This window comes from Dipodomys ordii, unplaced genomic scaffold (assembly GCF_000151885.1).
Source record: "Dipodomys ordii isolate 6190 unplaced genomic scaffold, Dord_2.0 Scaffold1, whole genome shotgun sequence".
Lineage (NCBI taxonomy): Eukaryota > Metazoa > Chordata > Mammalia > Rodentia > Heteromyidae > Dipodomys > Dipodomys ordii.
Window position 1 is genome coordinate 27,298,580 of NW_012267217.1, and position 16,621 is coordinate 27,315,200.

The window sequence follows — 16,621 nt, forward strand, 5'->3', positions numbered from 1 at the left end:
GAAAGATGCTGAAGAGGGGTACAGTTATATAAGTAAGGTAATGAGTACATTTCTTGTTGAACATTGTTACCCACTCCTTTTTCTCCCTTCCATCCCTTACCTCCCTCTCTCCTGCCCCATGAAGTTGTAAAGTTTGCTTCCAACCTTCTTGTGAATATCACTGTTGCAATGGGTCATCCTGTGTCCTTATTTAAGCATTTTGTTATTCCCTTCCCCTCTTCAAAGTAGATAAGTTTATATACAAAATGCAGGATACCAAAATACATTGATAATAGGGGATATAGTATAGGGGAAACACAAAAGAAACAAAAAAATCATATAGTACATTAAAAACAATGACAAAGAAAAACCTGTGTCTGTAATTTGGGGTTCATTTCACTTAGCATCATCTTATAAGGTCATTTGTACATAGCTTTTGAGCTTTTCTGCTCATCTGATAAGACTGTCATTATACATATAGTAGTTATTGCAAATAAGGGAAATCATGGGACCTATGTTTCTTTGGTCTGGCTTACTTCACTTAGAATGATTTTTTCCAAGTCTTTCCATTTCCTAACAAATGGGGCAGGGTCATTCTTTCTGATAGAAGCATACAATTCCAATATTATATATACCACATTTTCTTGATCCATACATCTTCTGAGGGGCACCTGGATTAGTTCCATATCTTAGCTATGGTGAATAATGCTGTGATAAACATAGTTGTGCTGGTAGCTTTAGTGTGGTCTTGTTTGTGATCATTTGGTTAGATGCCCAGAAGCGGGATTGCTGGTCATAGGGGAGCTGTATATGTAGTCTTCTGAGGAATCTCCATACTGCTTTCCCGAATGGTTGAACAAGTTTACACTCCCACCAAAAGTGCAGTAGGGTTCCCTTGATTATAGTTCTTCAGTATAGCCCTTCTGACTGGATGAGGTGGAATCTCAATGTTGTTTTGATTTGCTTTTCTTTCATGGCTAGAGAGATGGAACATTTCTTCATGTGTCTATTGGCCATTCTTATTTCCTCTTCAGAGAAGTTGCTCTTTAAATCTTTAGTCAACTTATTAATGGGATGGTTGTTTCTTTGAACATTTGTTTTGGGGAGATTTAATGTTTTGTGTTCTAAGAATATTTTAGATATGAGATCTTTGTCTGTTGTATCACTAGTGAAGATCTTCTCCCAATACATGAGCTTTCTATTAATCTTGGTAGCTATGTCCTTTGCCGTGTAAAAGCTCTGTAGTTTAATGCAATACTATTTGTCCAGGCTTCCCTTGATCTGTTGTTTCTGGGTCTCTATTAAGAAAATTTGAGCCTGTGCCAAGGAACCCTAGAGTTTCTCCTATTCCCTCCTGTAATGTTTTCAAGGTATCTGCTTTGATTTCAAGGTCTTTGATCCATTTGGAGTTGATTCTGGTGCAGGGTGATATATAAGGATCTAGCTTTAGTTTTCCACAGGTGTTTAACCAATTTTGCCAGCACCATTTACTGAAGAGGCTGTCTTTCTTCCATTCTATTTTTTGGCTTCCTTACCGAAGATTAGGTGGCTATAGGTCTATGGGTTCATTTCTGGGTTTTCTTGGTCATTTCTGGGTCTTCAGTTCTATTCCACTGGTCCTCAGGGCTGTTCTTGTGCCAGCACCAAGCTGTTTTGATTACTATGGTTTTGTAGTCTAGTTTGAAGTTTGGTATTGCTATTCCTCCAGCATTGTTCTTTCTACTAAGGATTATTTTTGCTATTCGGGGTTTTTTATTATTCCATATGAATTTTTGGATTGCTTCTTTTATTTCATTGAAGAATAAAGTTGGGATATTAATGGGTATTGCATTGAATCTGTAGATAGCCTTTGGCAATATTGCTATTTTCACAATGTTAATCCTCCCAATCTGGGAGCATAGGAGGTATTTCCACTTCCTTAGTTCTGCTTTAATTTCCTTTTTTCAGGTAGACAAAGAAGTTTTATTTGTTGGCCTGAAACCCTGTCCTAGATTACCTCAGAACTAAGAGCAACTGCAATCTACAAGGGGGCAAGCTTTTTTCCTTTTTTCTCCTTCCTACAAGTCTTGCCTCTCTGCTCTCCAATGGCCTCTCTGCCTCAGCACCTCTCCGCAGGCCTCTCTGCAAGCCTCTCTATCTTGCTGCAGGCCTCTCCAACTCTCAACAGGCCTCACTGATCTTTGCAGGCCTCTCCACTCTTCCACAGGCCTCTCTACCTCTCTGTGGGCCTCTCCAATCTCCACAGGCCTCTTGGCACTTCACTGGCCTCTGCACAGACTTCTCTACCACCACTCCTCCTCTCCACAGACCTCTTGGCTCTTCAATGACCTCTACACAGGCCTCTCCACCACCTTGCCTCCTCTCCATAGGCCTCTTGGCTCTTCACTGGCCTCTGCATAGACCTCTCCACCTCTCCTCAGCCTCTCCAATCTCCACAGGCCACTTTGATCTCCACAGGCCTCTCCGCTCTTCAAAGCCCTTTCCACAGGCCTCTCTGCTCTGCACAGGCCTCTTGATGCTGCACAAGCCTTTCCACAGGCCTCTCAGCTGTGCACGAGCCTCTCCTCCAACACGGGTCTCCCCTCCAGCTGGCCTTGGCTCTCCTCAAGCCTGAGGAGAGCCCAGGTACTGCTTTGTTCCAGGAAGCGCCTCTCTTGCCACATGTCTTTGCCCTGTCTCCCTCCCTATCTCATCCCCCCAGAACTCCGCCCCTCTATATCTGGTAGCCTGCCCCCCAAGCCACCTTTTGATGCCCCGCCTACATGGCAGTGACATAAGCATAGGGCAGGACTTCCTACCTCTCAGGTTCTCACAGTTATTACAAATTCCAAATTCAAGTATAAATAGTCCATGACCATCATCAACTTAGTATAGTCTAGATCCCTGCTCCATGTTCAAGATTTCTCTTGGAAAAAAAAAAGAACCTTAAAATTAAACAGAAACATAAAAAGATATCTCAATGAAAGACATGTAAATCTTATTGTTTTTTGGCTATGACTAAAATTAAAAATTGTGCAGTCTATCAAACATATCTCATCCTATTTCAACAGTCTCTTGCTCAAAAGTAATTAACAAAATATTATTAATAAGTTTATTAGAAACTCAAATGGTTTGTTCCAACTTTCTTATTTCTAAAAAGAAGAAAACACCGATCGGTAGGAAATGGCTACATTGCTCTTTCATACTCACACTTGGTGAAATGTATTTCTCATCTTCATCAATTTCTAACGGTACAGCAATCAATTTCTGGAATGCCTTCTTCATTTTTTCTCGATCTCCGATGGCAAAATAACTGAGGATTAAGTTGTAGCCTGCCTTCAGATTTGGCGCCATGCTCATAATGTGTTCGAAAGAATTAATGGCATCTGAATACTGACCCGTTTTAATAAATGTAACGCCAATGTTCTGCATTATTTTTATCCTAAATAAAATTAAGCACACATGAGACTTAAAGACTGAATTCTCCAGTGTAGTATTCAATATCTACCAGAGTATATTTTAAATTTCTCATTTTTAAAAATGTTATTGTCTTTATCCCCAAATGAATATATAGTACATATCTTCACCAATATAAAAAAATTCACTTGTTTTGAGTATGACACACAGTGATTATCATTATATATTTACACAGTTGTAGAAGTATATAACCACATAATTAAGCCATTTCTATTTCCCAAAAAAGAAAATCTTGGGGCTGGAAAGGTGGCTCAGTGGTGGAATGCTTGCCTTGCATGCATGAGGCCCTGGGTTCAATTCCTCAGCACCACATAAGCAAAAAGAAAAAAGCCGGAAGTGGTGCTGTGGCACAAGTGGTAGAGTGTTAGCCTTGAGCTGAAGAGCTGAGGGACAGCGCCCAGGCCCAGAGTTCAGGCCCCATGACCGGACCCAAAAAAAAAAAAAAAGTCCATTAAGTCATTTCTCATTTTACCAGCCCTAGGCAATCACCAATTTACTTTGTCTCTGTTAATTTTAGACACTGTATATAAATGGAATCATACAACATGTGATACTGTGTCACACTTCATTTAATTGGCCTAATCATCCATTCTGTAGAAAGTATCAGAACTTATTGCTGCCAAACTCATTCTGTAATATGCAGAGAGTAGTGGTTAATCTTCCTTGTCTATTTCAGCTTCTTGGCCTGAACAGATGCCAGTTTCCTGGTTCTCCAGCATGCAGTCATTATTAAACTATCCAGCCTCCAATCATATGAACCAGTATCTGTTCTGCTTTTGCTTCTCTAAAGAATCCTAATTAATACAGACTTATACTAAATCTTACTTTAACAATTATCTACTTAGTGGACATTTCAGTTATTTCCACTTTTTACTATTATAATTAATGCTGTTATAAAGATTCATTTACAAGCCTTTGTGACATGTTACGTTTTCATTGCTCTTGTGTACCTATCTAAGGAATGGAATTCCTGTATGTCTAAATTTTTAAGGAACTGCCTGTCATCCAAAGTAACTGTGCTGTTTTACATATCCAGTACACAAGGTTTCCAATTTCTCAACATCTTCATGAATAATACTAGTGTGTGTCTTCTTGAGTTGAGAACAATTCCAATGGATGGGACCCCCAACCTGTTCCAGCTGCTTCTCTTACATGCCCCCATTTCAACGACCTTTTCATAATTAACGGACTAGACATGAATGCTTATTTCCCTGACTCATCTCATATGTACTTTATCTGGAGTTTGAGCCTTCTCTCACTAAAATAACATATTTCAAATGTACCTTCCTCATAAACTCTTACTCTTAATCATTATTCCCTCAGATGAATTACTGTAGCACTATCTCAATGACTAATTAAGCATTTAACACATAGTATCAATATACTGCATTTCTCCAAATTAGCTCATATTTGGGTCTTACTTAGGTCAAAAGTATGTTAAGGACATCATGTTCCATAAGCTAAATGATACTTGCTGACATTATTAAGATACTATCTAAAAACTCATAAAAGGTGACAAATACATTAATTGTCATAGTTAAATTGTACCCTGTGCTTAGAGGAAAATGTAACCAGTAAATATACTGTTTCTCTTCTTGAATACTGGAGAAAACATCCCAACTTCCTCCTCTTCTTCTAAGGCTCAGAAGTAATCCTTTCATTAGAAAGATTGAGAAGGGAACTTAGATCCTAGCTTTATATTCTAGTCTGATTGATTATAAATGATGGCTGCTATGATTTTTTTTCTTAGCATAAGTTGTATAATATACTACTAAGCCTGCATAGTAAACTCTACATTAATCAAGGAGTTTAAATTAGTTTCACTTGACCACATACTATGCCTTTGTTTTTCCTTCCTTTTTTTCTTTTTTTTGGTACTAGTACTTAAGTATCAGGGCTTAAACTCAGGGACTCATATACTTGCTCAGCTTTTTGCCAGTTAATTGGAGGTAAGAGTCTCTCAAATTTGTCTATCAAACCTTGACCCTTAGATCTCAGCCTCCTGAGTAACTAGGATTACAGGCATGAGTACCAGACACACAGCTTAACTTTTAAATTGACATTATACAAATGCAAATTCTATGCCTCCATCAGAAAGAATGACACAGCCCCATTTGTTAGGAAATGGAAAGACTTGGAAAAATTATATTAAGTGAAGTAAGCCATGCCCAAAGAAACATAGGTCCCATGGTTTCCCTAATTTGCAATAACTGTAACTATACATCTAGGACAAGCAGGTCAAAAGCTATGTATATATGAACATACAAGATGATGCTAAGTAAAATGAACCCCAAGATAGGGACACAAGTGGTTTTATCTTTCTTCATGTTGTTTTTAATGTATTTATAATGTACTATGTGATTTTTCTTTTGTTTCTTTTGTATGTTCTTCCCCAATGGTATAATCCCTGTTTTTACTGTATTTGATTCTGGTGCCCTACATCTTGTATATACATTTTTCTAATTTGGGAAGGGGAAGGGAAATAACAAAATGCTGAAATAAGGATACAGGTTGACCCACTGTAACAATGAGACGTACAAGACCCTATGTTGAAAACAAACTTTACAACTTGGAAGCAGGAGGGAGCAGTCAGGGAGGTGGGGAGGGAAAGGATGGTAGGGGAAAACAAAGGAGGTAACAATGCTCAACAGGAAATGTACTCATTACCTTACTTGTGTAGCTGTAGCCCCTCTGTACAGTTACCTTTACAATAAAAAATATATACGAAAATACAAAAAACAAAAACAAATGCATCCAACTAGTCACAAGGGAAGAGAGAATAATATTACATATGTAATGTACACAGACAATTCAAACTGTTCAACCCTCTGACAACAGATCAGAAGAGTTATCATGCTTCTGAAAAACAAATTTGAATTTTACAGTTATCATAGTGTATGTAGACTTACCTCATTTCTTTATGGACACTTGGGATTTGATCTAAAGCCATTCGGTAGAACTTAATAGCTTTGGAGTAATTTCTTTGCTTTAAATAAATATTTCCCATATTCACCTTCAATATTCCTAATTTGAAAAATAATAGATGTGTAACATTTTCATTTTTGTACTTTTCTGATATTTTAGATGACCTAAAATTCACATGGACTGAAGTTTTCTCAAGTTATAAAACTTCATACATGGTCTAAAATTCAAACTCTGTAACAATGTGTTCAGCACTAATCTGTGAGAAAATGGAAAATGGAACTGAAAGATAGGTTGAGTCCTGAAAATATGGCTGGAAACAACTAATTTACACTGTAACAAAAGTATATTCGGCTAAAAAAAATATCCACATGACAGTGACATTTTGCAATTAGACTCAATTATACTGTTTACATTTTAATAAGATACTAAGGAAAATGATATTCTGATAATTTTAATATTGCAGTAAAATAACAATATAAATGCCATCTACAAACTCTAGTCTCAAGGATATATTCACATAAATTTTATGTGAATGAATGTTCCATAAGGTTGCCATGGCTCGTTCTACTTATATCAGGATATATTTTTTGTTTACTAGCAAAGAGCACACTTCATCCCAACTATTCTTCATTTGTATTTGTGTGGATTTGCATTTAAATAATTGCTGTTTCTGTGGTACTTGGTTTACACTCAGACTTTCACACTTGTTAGGCATGTACTATACTGCCTGCGCCAAGCTCACAGATGTTTATAATGCTGGTTATGTTTAAGGGTAGGGTCTTTTTGCTTGGATCAAATTAGAACATAATCCTTGCATTTACACTCTATTATTTACACTTTTCACCATATCTAGGATGTAAGACACCACACCCAGGTTTTTCTGTCAACATGGGAGCAAGTGAAGTTTTTATCTGGTTAGCCTCAAACTAAAATCCTCTCAAACTATCTCCAAGTTTCTAGGATAAAAGATGTGAGCCACTGGACCCCAGCTTACAAATAGTACATTTAAGCAGGAAACATCATAAATATAGATTTTTTAAGAGCATCTATCATTTCATTTCAAGAAGACATAAAGTAAGGAGATATAAAGTAACACACAGAACAGTGACATGCTTTTTTGGAAAAATGGGTCATATATACTTACCTGCATTGCTGAACATCTTATTTTTCACTATAACTTGATATGTGTTTAATGCTTCAGTATACATTTCATTAGCTGAATACTGACTGGCCAAGTTGAAAAGAACCTAAGGAAGAAAAGACATATAATGACCATTATAGGTCCCTTTCACTTGTAATCTTTCTAGAGATTAAAATTCTATTGCAAAATCAGTTGCTTGTATTAATACTCTGAGCTAAATGGGAAAGTAAGGTATGTAAAAGTAAGTATTAAGAGACCCCTTTTTATTTGCTTAGCCTTTGAGGACTTGGCTCACTGAAGATACTACAATATAAATATAAAGAAAGTATATCTTCAACTCTGAAGAAATTCTGCTAAAACTTAAAAGCAGTTTTTTTTCTCACTGCCTTCATACATTTTCTTGTTTCCTTTTGACTTGACAGTCAACATCAGAACCTTCAGAGCATGATCGTAAGCAACCTTCAGGAAATAGTGAGAGGATAGGGATTCATAAGTACTAAAGATATTTTTAAAACTAATTTAAAAATCTTCACATAAAAAATATTCATAAACTAAAGATTGTTATTCATCTTATTTTGTGTACCTACAAAACAATCAGATTTTTAAAAGAAAACAAAAAGACACAAACAAAAAGAGTTCAGGGAAAAAATTAAGGACAGGGATAGGATGATCAATGGGTACCAAGTTAGAGTAAGACAGTTTTAAGAAGTCCTGTTACGATACTCTGCACAGCAGGATAATTGTAGATAATGATATATCATTCAGTATTTTAAAAATCTACAACAAAGGAGTGTGAATTTTTTAACTATACAGAAATGATTGTTTGAGAGACAAATATCCTGAACCTGACTTAAATATTATACTCTTGATAGATCAAAATATACATATATATAGATGAATACTTGTACACATATGTTACACAAAGTCCATAAATCTGTGTATTCTTTATATTTGTTATAATTCAGAGAAAAAATAAACCTTAAAATTTTTTGAGGATAAAAATATGACTTTTGACATCAAGCTTTTTAGTCAAAACATAATTTAAACTTAGCACATATTTCAATACTTACTGAGTAAGTTAAATCCAGATTGATATTCTCTGGAGTTGTAACTTGTTCTCGTTGTCTCACTAAGACTCTTTCCATTCTTCCTGCATCTTTAGCTTTTTCTAAGGCCTGAAATCAGATTTATACTTTGTAAAATAATTCTGCACATCCAATGATTTCTATGCACTTGGGAACTACCTCCGTTAAAACTGGCTGACCTCATTTTCCCACCTTGGACTACCCGAATGTCCTCTGTACTCTCTGTACATAAACTGCCTTTAGCAAGAGACAAATCCTGGTTTATAATGGAACTCACTCACCATCAGAATTTTCTGTGGGGTTTTTCAGGGAAAGTGTCAGAAACTAACTTTAGGCTATGTCTGCTCCAAGATTCTCTTTGCATATACATCTTTCCATCTCCTGATGCCTAATACCTTCTCTTTCCACCTAAGTGCTGAATCTTGGAATATTTTAATTCAGTCTTAGGAAATAGAAATTTACATAGATTTTATTCTGCTTTTGGGATTCTCAAAATACAAAGTAAAAGACAACTATTGCTCAATGCTGCAAGAGATGCTGAGGTGGGCTCCCAGCCTTCTCAGAAGTCCAAGAATCTTTCATTGATTTATGCAGACAAATGTAACCATAGACATTGCCTTTTTAAAACTAGAGTTTAAAATTTCAACAGTTCAGCCAGTTACTGATGGTTCATGCCTGGAACTCTAGTTATTAAGAAAGCTGATAAATCCCAGCTCAAAGACAGCCAAGGCAGAAATATCAATTAACCAACAAAAATCCAGAAGTAGAGGTGTGGCTTAAGTGGTAGAGCACCAGCCTTGAGTTAAAAAAGTCAAATGAGAACAGGACACCCTGCATACAAGCACAAGCGCACACACACACACACACGCACACAAAACAACAGAGTTCTACGATCAATAAAAAGTGGGGGTTTGGTGTTTTTTTTTTTAACTGATCATTTCTTTCTTACACTTTATGTGTGCAACTAGTATGGCTTGAACTCAGAGACTGGACAATGTCCACAACTTCACAACTCAAAGCTACCTCTTGAGACACAGCTCCAGTTTAGGATTTGGGTGGTTAATTGGAGATAAGAATGTCTCAGACTTTCCTGCCCTGGCTTCAAATCATGATCTTAAGATCTCAGCTAGCTGAGTAGAAAGGACTACAAAAGGGAGCCACAGGCACCCAGACACTAATATTTTTATACTCTAAAAAGATAGGTTCACATATTACAAAATCAGTCCATTGTGTTGGTATCTGAGCTGTGAAGTAATTCATGACTCTCAATTCCATCTTTGCAAAACAAAAATATCTGTATGTGTGTGTATCCTTAAAAGCAGAAACACACATCTATATTAGCTAGTTTATGAACTTACCAATTTTAAGTCTCCACAACTATTCGCAATACAGCTTTCTTCTACCAACTCATTTACTTTTTTCTCTAATTGTCTAATCTTTTCTTCTGGACTGTTAAAGAAAAAAAGCAGGTATAGTTTGCATCATTTTGCCACAAATAATCTATAGTAAAATTTACTTTCAATATGCTCCTAAATTTAAAAAATAGGTCACAGATGAGATAGATGTTTTTAGAACTGTCCTATGATCCAGCTATAACACTCGAGAATTTATCCAAAAGACATGAATGACATACATCCATGTTCATTGCTGCACTATTCACCAAAGTCAAGTTATGGAAACAACCCAGATAACCTTCAGTGAATTAATATATCTAGAGTAACATCAATTAATCCAGAGAGAGGAAGGGTGAAGAAATGTAGTCAAAATATTCAAAGTACTTATATAAAAATGGAACCAGGTAACTTGAGGAAATGAGTAGGTTTGAGAGAATGATGCAAAGGTTGGAACTAATCAACATGCACTATATTCATAAGATGACATATTGAACTGAAGCGCCTTTTTACTACTTATAATGAAAAAATAATTTTAAAAACATGTTTCAGCCAGGTGCCAGTGGCTCAGGCCTATAAACCTAGTTACTTAGGAGGTAGAGATCTGAAGATTGTGGTTTGAAGGTAGCCTGAACAGCAAAGTTAGTGAAACTCTAATTAATCACCCAAAAAAAGCCAGAAGTTGGGCTATGCCTCAAGTGGTAGAGCATTAGCCTTGAGCCAAAAGGCTCAGGGACAGCACCTAGGCCCTGAGTTCAAACACAAGCCTGGCACCAAAAAAAAAAGTTTCCATGGCATGGAAGAGCAAATTTATTACTGTACTTAATGACATTAGAGAATTAGTCATAATAATACTAAAAAGAGCTAACACTTATGTAGCACAAGCATAATAAATCACACTGAGACAAGTGCTTTTCATTCATAAATTCATTTAGTCCTCATAATATAAGTACTATCATTTCTACTGAAAAGGAAACTGAAAATTTACAAAGTTAGATATTTTGCCCCAAATCACAAAAGTAGTAAGTTATAGATCCAGGATTTAGACCCAACAAAGTATTTGAGGACCCTGGATAGCACCCCAAAAAGAAGGTTTTTCTTCTTTCCTCATTCTCTTAGCATCATAACGATGGAGAAAAGCCAAGAGAATCAAAGAGCCAAATCAGGAATGCTATTATTGAGCAGCTCAAATAAATATCCACTAGGACTGTCTTCCTCTAGATCTCCTGCAATGTACCATAACAAATCTAAATTGTGTGTTTTTCAGTGAGACCAAAGAAGGACATTTTTAGGAAAGGATCACAAGGACTTAGTAGCTATGTGCATAGGATCATATAAAATAATGCTTATTGAAATGAACTCTTAAGAAAAACAGAAGCAAGAGGTTTTCTAGTATATGGTTTGTGGTTCTCCTTCTCCTTTTCCCCCCTTCTGTTTTTTTGCTTTTGTTGATGCTTTTGATTTCTATACTCTTTGTCTTATATGTAAAATTATCTGATTTGAGGAGGGGTCAGCAGTGACACTCACTAAACACTATGTTGGAAATGAACTACACAGCTTGAGGAGTGTTGGGAGGAAAAAAAATTGGGAGAAAAGGGAGGAGGTGACACTATTCAAAAAGAAATATACTCATTACCCGACTTTTGTAACTATATAACTGTAACCCTCTATACATCACCTTTACTAAAAAAGCGAAAAGTGTGTGTTTAAATTTATCTTCTGAGCTGAGGGATAGCGCCCAGGCCCAGAGTTCAGGCCCCACGACCAGACCCCCCCCAAAAAAATTATCTTCTGTTGTTAGCTGATGAAAAGATCTTAAATGACATATTTAAATAAGAGAATGGGGGAGAGGGAGGCAGGAGGAGGGGGGATGGGAGGGGAAGGGGCCGATGGGAAGGGATGGGAAGGGGAAACAAAGGAGGAGGCAACAATGCTTGATAAGAAATGTACTCATTACCTTGTTCATGTAATTGTAACCCCTCTGTATAGTATTTTCACAATAAAAAATAAATAAATAAAAGAATATACTTTTATTAATATGCTATCATAAACAAACAAATTTTCTGCAGAGGTTCCTCATTAGCCAAAAAGGCAATGTAAGTAATTTATACAATAGCCACAAGTACTGAGCTTAAGAATTACAATTTAGCCAGCCACTCCCTGGTGGCTCATGCCTATAATCCTAACTACTTTGGAGGCTGAGATACAAAGATAACAGTTCAAAGGCAGCCCAGGCAGATAAATCTGAGAGGCTTTTTTCTTCAATTAACCATCAGAAAGTTAAAAGTGAAGCTGTGACTCAAGTGGTAGAATACCACTTGAGCAAAAAGGCTGAAGGAAAAAAAAAATGACAAAAGAATAGCATCTAGCCCCTGAGCTCAAGCTCCAGTACCAGCACAAAAACTGTATTACAATTTAAAATACACCCAGAAGCAAACCAATGTAGTGCTTAATAGCCTCTGCTCTGAAATTAGATCAGTAGGATTTGATCTCAGTCTTGCCCTATTAGCCTTAGTCAATCAAGGTTACTGAATTCCCACTCTCACAACAAACTGGTGACAATAATAGCTCCTACTCTATTTTTAAAGCCCTTGAAACTGCCTGCACACAGCAACTGCTCGGTAAATATTAGCTGCTATTACCATTTGTAAAGTACAAATGGATACCATGTTTGGTGCTGCAGTCTAGACAACAGCCAAAAATTAAGCTAATTCTGTGGAAAATTAAATTGTTCAGTCTGAAGATGCAGTTCAGTAATGAAGTATCTGTTCAGCAAGTGCAAGGCCTTGGGTTTGACCCAGCACTTAAAACATACAAAAATGAAATTAGTCAATAATAATGACAAACTAGCTTGTATTCTCTTAGTTTTAATCTTTGAAATGTCCTTTACAATAATCATCTTGTAAGTTCACATTTATAAACCCATTTGGCCTCAGATTTAATTACTACTGGCACCTATAAAAACCAGACCACCACTGGCCACCAGTGGCTCACACTTGTCTAGGTACTCAGAAGGCTGACATCAAAGTTCAGAGCCAGCCAGGCAAGAAAGTCCATGAGACGCTTCTGTGCAAATAACCACCAAAAAAGCCAGAAGTAAAGCTGTGGCTTAAGTGGTAGAGCATCAGCATTAAACAGAAACAATGTCTAGGCCCTGAGTTCAAACCCCAGTACCCACCCCACCATATACACACAGAACAACAACAAAATCACAGTTTATCACATAAAATTACATAGGACACATACAATTGATAAGTTTGAGTCTTTTGCTAATTCTAAGAACTAGAGATGGCATTTTAAAAAATCATTATTATGTAAAGGGGTTATGATTCTATAAATCAAGTAATGAGTATAATTCTTCTCAGACAATGTCACCCCTTCCTTTGCTTTCCTCCATTTCCCCCTCTCATCTCCACAAGTTGCATGGTTCATTTTTTACAGTGTATTGATTATTATGCCCACATTTGTTCACTTTCCTCCCTCCAGTCCTGTGTTCCCTTTGCCCTGCTAAAAAGGTAACAACAACAACAACAAAAATGTTTCTAACACACATTTTAAGTTATGTATTTGAGGGGAAAAACATGTAGCCATAACACGCCAACAGCACAAGCACCTGCATACCTATCTTCATTCTTGGCTTCCAAGGGAGGAGCTGGTCCCCGTGACTGACCAAGGGGATCAAATGCAGAGCCTGGGACAAAATCCAAGATTTCACAGTTACTTTGCAACCAAAAAAAAATTGAAGAAAATATGAAATCTGACACAAGTTACTTCATTTACCTACTTATTAAATGGCTTAATATCTAATAAAAGAATATAACATATGTCTACATAAATATTTCATGTTAGGAAATTGGGTAAGATTTGTTTTTGCTAGTCCTAGGGCTTGAATTCAGGGCCTAGGCACTGACCCTGAGCTCCTTTTGTTCAAGGCTAGCACTCTACCACTTGAGCACAGCACCACTTTCGGCTTTTTTTGTTTATATGGTACTGAGGAATCAAACTCAGGGCTTCATGCATGCTAGGCAAGCACTCTGCCACTAAGCCATATTCCCAGCCCAGAAACTGGTAAAATGATTAATACATAACAAACTATATAAAGACTTATGGGTTAACATGTAAAAATAAAAATGCTCTATTGGCATTTGCATCTGTATACCTAATATGAGCTCTGTGCTATCAATTGTGTGTTATAACCTGGTACTAGCTTTTTAACTTCATTAGTAATATAATAAATATTAATTTTGTCATTTTTTTATTACTTAACTTAGGTGATTTTAAGATTTTTCACCTTTCAATTTTTAAATCAGGCTTTAACTTACATAAAATAAAATGAACATATTGTAAGTGCATAGTTCAATACATTTTGACAAATATATTGAAACACCTACAACCCCAACTGAACTATACAAAAATTTTCTCACTCATTTCATCTCCTTTATTTTGGGGTAAAAGTACAACATGGGATGAAACCCAGGGCTTTGCACTTAGCCATGAGAGGCTAGTGTCCCACTCCTGAGCTATATCACAAGCATCTTCCCTCTTTTATTAATGGTACCTAAAATAATACAGTATCCTATAATCAGTGGCGTATTAGATTTTCTTTAAAATGTACATTTGTATACCATTTTAATATATTTACAGACCAGTAAAAAAGTATGTGTGCATGAGAAAAATTAGTAGAGACAGCAAACAAACCTCTCAGTGCTGCTTTGGTAAAACCAGCTGCTCTCACTGCTGTCATAGGTCGAGTAACTCCATCCTTCAAGGAAGAGGAATCATTGAACAACTGCTCTTAAATAAGATCTACCTCTATTTTATTCACAATTCTACGCATAACACACAGCTTTAAACAGCCCCAGGTTTTAATAGTGATTTTTAATTACTATCTGCTTATTACTTACTTCTGTATCATTGTAGATCAATGCTATCTCTATTTCTGTTTCCCTCTAAAGTTTTAATTCCTTAATCCAAATAGGCTTTTCTCAATTTGAAAAAGAAAATTAGATACTTCCATGCCCATGAGAGAAGCACAGAAATGCTGTGATATGGCATAGGAGAAGCAGGTTCTAGGTATTTTGAGTAACCCAACTTGCAATGGTATGTACACGCCCCAACAGGGCTTCACTAGAAACCCAGGTCATAAATCTACTTCCTACTGAAGTAGAAGTACAATCCAAACTTAGTTCACAGTCTCAAGTTTGAGGTTCACATCCTCTTTAGCATTTTAAATATATAACAAAGGGTAAAAAATCTTGGTAACAAATCCTTGATAACATTTTCAGATTTCAAGAAAGGCATAAAACTAACCACCACAGAATAGACATACCTGAATAGCCCCTGTCATTGGTCTTCCCAAGGATGATGCCAGGGATGTCTTGGACTTATAATAAAGAGAAAAGTAAGTTTCAAAGATTCTTAAAAGCATCTACCTTTAATTTCAAAACCAAGTTTAAGATGTTTTCTTCATAAGTCTTTTCTTCCATCTATCAGCCAGTAAGCTTAAAATAATTTTCTTATTTGCCACCTCAGGTCATAACCAGCTGCTATCCACCATCTCTGTAAATAAAGTTTTATTGGAACACTGCAAAGCCCCATCCAGCTACACACTATTTATAGCTGTTTTACATTACAAATATAGAGTTGGATGGGTAACTGTAATACAAACCACATTATCTGCAAAGCCTAAATTATCTGGCCCTTCACAGGAGAATTTATTGTGAACAGTATCAAGAATCAAAGGCTGATGAGTAAAAGTATGTTTCCTATGACACACTGTCAGTTATGTGACATAGAAGGCTACTTTCCCACTGTATGAAGGAACACTATGAAGGAAAGTGTCCTGGGCCTTTTTTCTCCAGTCACTTCTCTGACCCCTGAATTCCTGTTTCTTAATCCTTATAAGGACTAAGAGATACTTTCTACCTCATTCTTTTCTTTTGCTACCATTCCTCTTTTAATGTAAGCTAAGATATCCAAATTGTATGTAATTTGGGCAAAACTAAAAGGTTCATCTTTTTCCCAGAGGTCTCTTAAGACTCAAATACATACAACTGAAATACTTGTCTTAACATTTTCTTTTCATTTATTTTTTTTAATTTAATTTAATTTTATTTGTGAACATACTGTACAGAGGGGTTACAATTACATGGGCAGGATAATGCATACATTTCTTACCAAGCATTCATTTTCTTTTCATTTATTGTGAAATTATTATAGTCATAACCATCATATACTAACAGAACATCTTACTTCACATAAAACAGATGAATGAACACAAAAGAGACTTGGTTATTTTATGAAAAAAAATGAACAGAAGTCTATTCACAAACATAAATGGAAGAAGGTAATATAATAACTGACTAAAAAGCTCAAATCATGGCTGGGAATGTGGCTTAGTGGTAGAGTTCTTGCCCAAGCATGCATGAAGCCCTGGGTTTGATTCCTCAGTACCACAGACACAGAAAAAGCCAGAAGAGGTGCTGTAGCTCAAGTGGGAGAGTGCTAGCCTTGAGCAAAAGAAACTTGGGGACATTCCCCATGCCCCAGGTCTGGCACGCACACACCACACACACACACACACACACACACACACACACACACACACACACACACACACACACACACACACACACACACACACA

The 16,621-nt window shown here is 36.5% G+C and overlaps 1 protein-coding gene across 4 annotated transcripts in view; it reads right to left on the reverse strand.

The window, feature by feature from the left end:
• Ift88 (intraflagellar transport 88) overlaps positions 1–16,621 on the reverse strand; it is a 125,052-nt gene that overhangs the window by 85,206 nt on the left and 23,225 nt on the right. For all 4 annotated transcript variants that reach the window (XM_013011802.1, XM_013011807.1, XM_013011794.1 and 1 more), the window contains 8 exons: positions 15,307–15,360; positions 14,676–14,739; positions 13,599–13,668; positions 9,945–10,035; positions 8,572–8,676; positions 7,505–7,607; positions 6,345–6,459; positions 3,169–3,400 (listed from right to left, as the gene is read on the reverse strand). In XM_013011802.1, the coding sequence (XP_012867256.1) occupies positions 3,169–3,400; positions 6,345–6,459; positions 7,505–7,607; positions 8,572–8,676; positions 9,945–10,035; positions 13,599–13,668; positions 14,676–14,739; positions 15,307–15,360 (834 nt within the window). The remainder of the gene's footprint in view (positions 1–3,168; positions 3,401–6,344; positions 6,460–7,504; positions 7,608–8,571; positions 8,677–9,944; positions 10,036–13,598; positions 13,669–14,675; positions 14,740–15,306; positions 15,361–16,621) is intronic.